The sequence below is a fragment of the Thrips palmi genome, unplaced genomic scaffold (genome assembly GCF_012932325.1).
Source record: "Thrips palmi isolate BJ-2018 unplaced genomic scaffold, TpBJ-2018v1 HiC_scaffold_10, whole genome shotgun sequence".
NCBI classification, from domain to species: domain Eukaryota; kingdom Metazoa; phylum Arthropoda; class Insecta; order Thysanoptera; family Thripidae; genus Thrips; species Thrips palmi.
In genome coordinates this window covers 1,111,126-1,116,075 of record NW_023144621.1, presented here as the reverse complement: position 1 = coordinate 1,116,075, position 4,950 = coordinate 1,111,126, and the positions used below count along the sequence as shown (strand labels likewise).

At 46.0% G+C, this 4,950-nt stretch overlaps 1 protein-coding gene across 6 annotated transcripts; it reads left to right on the top strand.

The window, feature by feature from the left end:
• Positions 1-793: 793 nt before the first annotated feature.
• LOC117651518 (oocyte zinc finger protein XlCOF6-like) lies at positions 794-4,542 on the top strand. 6 transcript variants are annotated; one of them, XM_034395624.1, is made up of 5 exons: positions 794-906; positions 1,208-1,294; positions 2,709-2,774; positions 2,853-3,375; positions 3,460-4,542. In XM_034395624.1, exons 1-5 carry the CDS (start codon positions 862-864, stop codon positions 3,717-3,719), a joined length of 981 nt encoding a protein of 326 aa, XP_034251515.1. In that variant the 5' UTR covers positions 794-861; the 3' UTR covers positions 3,720-4,542. The 6 variants fall into 6 exon arrangements, with proteins under 6 accessions (XP_034251515.1, XP_034251490.1, XP_034251480.1 ...); XM_034395599.1 differs by having other exon boundaries at positions 796-906; positions 2,856-4,542; XM_034395589.1 differs by having other exon boundaries at positions 800-906; positions 2,853-4,542.
• Positions 4,543-4,950: the final 408 nt, after the last annotated feature.

Sequence of the window (4,950 nt, the reverse complement as noted above, 5' to 3'; positions counted from 1 at the left end):
TCATGATGACTCTATCATTTTCAGTGCAGGGCCTGGTCTAAATTCCATCGGAAAAAGGAGGTTACTGAACCAAAGTCTACATGACTCCTTTAAACAGGCGGCCAAGGGGTCCACTCATCTTTGTACTTTTAGGAGACTCGTGTAAAAAGAAGCAAGACAACTAAACTGCTTCTTTTTTTTTAACCTCTAGTGTATTTGGAGAGGAGAGTTAACCTCGAGTAACCAGAATGTATCTCACTAGTTCTTACAAGGGAACCTATTCAGGGGGTACACTCAGATTTCGACCAAACTTTTTTTTTCGTAAGAATAACATATAAGACTAAGAATGCACCTCAAAGTTGGTGCCAAGATATATATCTACACCCATTACCAATTTTCTAAAACCTAAAAAAGGGGTAAAATAAGCTTTTTTGCAGTGTATGGGTCATTTTCGGACATCGAATCGGAAAATTTGAAGTCGAGTTTTTTGTCATTTCCTTCAATGTTTGGTCCCCTTGTGACGAAAATGAGAGAAAATTTTGGTCTGTTTCATATATTATCATATTTTGCACAAATTTGGTGCGACTGCCCAATTTACGACCGAAAACTGCTCGTTGCATGTAAAAACATGGGCCATTTTACCCCTTTTTTCGGTTTAAAAAAGTCAGGAGGGGTGTGGACATGTATCTTGGCACCAACTTTGGGGTGCATTCTTAATCTTATATGTTATTCTTTCGAAAAAAAAAGTTTGGTGGAAATCTGAGTGTACCCCCTGAATAGGTTCCCTTGTTAGTGCAATGCACACTGAACGCTTGTTACTGCAACCAACGTCCAACTTCTTGAAGATTTAGTAAGTTACAGGACGCAAGGCTCCGCGGAGTCATGTCAGTGCGTTCTCGCACTGGAGCAGCCTTAGATTCGTACACTGTGAGTGGAGCGGAAGCGACGGGAACAAGAGAGCACGCGTAGAACCTTACGAAGTACTTTGAGCAGAACTATACAGTTTCTTATACGAAGAAATAGTTCGTAACTTATTCTTTTCTTTGAAAGCTCATGAATTCTTTGTAAAGCCGGAAAGAGGTTGGAGGATTTTCAGAGCGTGGATCCTGAAATTGCGTAACCGCATCTTCCACGCGTCCTCTCTTTCCGCTGTCCACACGGTGCATTCGCAGAATCCGCTGCCCTTCTTCACAGCATTCGGTGAAACTGTTCTCCACTTCCGTTGCAGAGTTGGTGGCGCACTTGGGGCCGTGAAACGCAGCCGCAGTGTTCCCAGCGGTCCCTCGTCGGCTTGCCCGAGGCGGATTACCCGAAGGTAAGTTGCAGTCGGCACGCGAGGCACCTGTTGGCTGCAGAGTGACGGTGCACCGCGCGGCGGTGAAGGCTGCACTGCCAACGAGGCGCCGAGGAAGCCTGCGCGATAAATGTTTGTGTGCAAGTTCAAACTTGGTGTTGCTTAAATTTGAACGTATGTAACGTTTTGCTCCAAGTAGAGACCAAAATTTCTCAAGTTTCCGCAGTTTTGTACGCACAGTAGTTTGCGAATTGCACGTATGTGCACACAATCGTGCAAAGTATACGTACTAAATTGTCGGCGAACATTCAGTGTGTGTGTCTGCAGGCAGTTCTATTAGGGAATCTGTTCGCTTGGAAACCCATACTACCCTTGTTTCCGGTAACTGTTAAAGTCACGATCTACTGTCTAACGAGGTTTCCACTGTAGGATTTCTTGGCTTGTCCTGTCTAGCGTGAAGCATTCCCGATCAACGTAAACTTGCTGAGGTAAAACCAAACAAGGGGCCATCGATGTTAGTTCGACTTGCCAGTCGTGTTTGTATGGGGACGTCCGTCAAATACGGTACGCAAGTGGGGAAGGGGGACCCAGTGGCCTGACGCTGCGGGACACACGACGTGACGGGGTAGCGTAACACATTGAATGTGAGAGGGTTTACATTGTGTTTTCCTCAGTAAGTGATTGTACGGTTAAATCGTGGTGGTCTGAGCTAGCGTCATGGTGTGCTGCAATGGGTCCGTACCAAAGCTGCGTAACGTAACAAGAAGTGCGTAACGAAACAAGGTGGAGTAGGGCAGACCATTGCTCGTCGTTACCAGGCTACGCGGACGGGATGCTGCACCATTTTCGTTTCGGCATTCAACGCCTTGCGTTTGCACCTAGCTTCACACTAAACGTTATGTACAATTCTATACGAGACATCACAGTTTTTGGTGCACACGAACTTTTCGTACAATTTTTGTACGAAAAACTGCACAAATTTCCCCTTTGTGTGCAAAATTTTGTACAAATTTGTACGTACAGTTCGTGTGCACTAAAAACTGTGATGTCTCGTACAAAATTTGTACTAAAACATTTAGTGTGTTGGCCCGCGGCGCTGAGTGACTTCGGCAGGCTCCTCTCCCAGACACAGTGTGCGCTAGTCCACGTGATAGCATGCGGTCGAGTGCGGTGCTCGCATTTGAGGGTTGCACCGTCGGAAAGATCTAATATAGTTTGAATGCGCGCTTAGAACGGTTAAAACAGACTGAAAATTGTTATGCACCGCATCCGACAAATTTTAGGGGTTAAGGGTCAAGCTGTGTTGCGGCTGGCGTTAGGTCTTTCAGTATTACTTACTCAATGGGTCAAATGTCTACTATATTGGGAATTTGTAAAGCCTTAAAATATTTAACTGTAGCATCCTTTCTCAATCCTTTCCTATTTAATTTTTCAGGATTCAGAGAACGAGTCGGTGCGCATCATCCCTTCCTGCACTTTGAGTTCTTCACCAGCTCCAAAGGTATGCTCAATTTTCTCTGGCCTCTGTTACACGAGGCAAGCCTGAAGTGACGCTAACAGGTCTGTCTCTCTATTCCAGCAGGCCCTCCCTGCCAGGCGCATCATGCCCCTCGAGAGCTCACTGTGCGGCGAGGTGGCGGCATCGTCAGCGGCGCCGCGTGTTCCACGTGGCAAGCGTGGAGGGCAGCAGGCACTCCACTGTGCAGTCTGCGAGAAGGAGTTCCGATTCAAGAGTGTCCTCCAGGTGCACTTTCGAGTCCACACCGGGGAGAAGCCTTTCGAGTGCACGTTCTGCGGGAAGAAGTTTTCTCATAGTGGAAATCTCAAGTCGCACGTTCGGACCCACACTGGGGAGAAGCCTTTCGAGAGCACAGTTTGCCAGGAGAAGTTCACAGGAAGTGGAATCCTCAGGCAGCATCTTCGGACTCACACCGGAGAGAAACCTTTCGAGTGCACAGTTTGTAAAAAGAGTTTTACTGCAAGTTGGAGTCTGAGAGACCACCTTCGAACGCACACCGGGGACAAGCCTTTCGAGTGTGCAGTTTGCACGAAGAAGTTTACTGCAGGTGGGGTTCTGAGAAAGCACCTTAGAACGCACACAGGTGAGAAGCCTTTCGAGTGCGCAGTTTGCAAGAAACGTTTTACTGAAGGTGGGGATCTGAGAAAGCACCTTAGAACGCACACAGGTGAGAAGCCTTTCGAGTGCACAGAATGTCAGCGGAGCTTTACTAGCAGTGGAAATCTCAGAACGCACCTTCGCACCCACACCGGGGAAAAGCCTTTCGAGTGCACAGTTTGCAAGAAGAGTTTCAATCGAAGTGGAGCTCTCAGAACGCACCTCCTGACTCACACTGGGCACAAGCCTTTCAAGTGCACGGTTTGCAAGAAAAACTTCGCTCTAAGTGGAAATCTCAAGAAGCACCTTCGGACCCACGTCATCGGATAGGAGCCTTGGATGTGCACTGTTAGCAAGAAGTCTGGCGGGAAGAACATCAGAGAAAGCACCTGCGGACACTGTGGGGAGAAGCAGTTCGAGTGCTTTCGGGTTCAGTTTTTTAAAACGTTTGTGTTTCTTTCGAGTCCTTAAAATAGCAAGAAGACGTTAGTCATTAGTTTTCAGATTTTTTTTGGTGATTAAGTCGTTTTCTCTTTTTTTTACCGACGAGTGCCGCTGCTTAGTAAAGAAGCCTGACGACCGCAGTTTTCCGAATGAACCCGTATCTTGCCTCTTCGATGGTTCAATTCTGCCACTTTTAGTCCTCGCCTCCGCAATTTTAGTTCTGTCTCTTTTGTCTTGTTCGTGACCCTTCGCGTGCTTTTGAGAGGATCAAACGAAACTTACTTGTAATCAAGACGCCATACTAAACTAGCAAGGGGTGGTTCCAGGCTTTTCGTAAAAAAAAAAATAATTGACCGAAACCAATTAACTTTGGTGGATTCTAATTATTTGAATTGTTCGATGAGTTCTTGTATTGACCATGATCTTATTTTTAAGTCTTAGTATAAAGCATATTCCTTCGCCTGTCTTAAAACTGCCTGATGTCCTCTCCATCCTTTTACAGGGAAACCGAGGCATGGAAATTGTTCTTACGCACGAGCATTTAATTCTTTTAATTAAATCCGCTCTTAAAAAAATTCCATAGTTTGAAACATTTGTGAAACATGTCTCCGATGCTTATTGCTCCGAAGGAAGGTGCTTAAACTGCTCAAACTGTAGTAAACAATTTCTTGTGCAACTTTTACCGACCAATAAACAATAATTATGAAAACTTCTTGAAAGGTTTATTTCAAAAATACGAGCATGCACCACACAAACGAAACGAGGGGAAGCAGTCTCTTCGAGATTCTGGGTGAGGCGGCGCTCCTCACGGCCTGCGCTGCAGCGCACCCCCAGCCCCGTGACGGCGAACAGCGCGCTGGGCTGGAGCAGCAGCTGGTCCTCGGACAGAAAACGAAAGTCTTAATGATATGGGATGAAGTAAGTTCAGGCAACATAAACATGATTCTGAAGTCCGTAAAAATTTAAGTCTTAGGAACCCTCTGCGAAGTTACCTTCCGATTCCGAAAGTTTTTGCAGTGCTGATAATGCTATTTGTACTGTAATAATCTTCCGCTCAAGTGATTATTGTTGGAGTTGATCCTGCACTCTACAAAAAATGTCCTGTCAACGCCGTTAA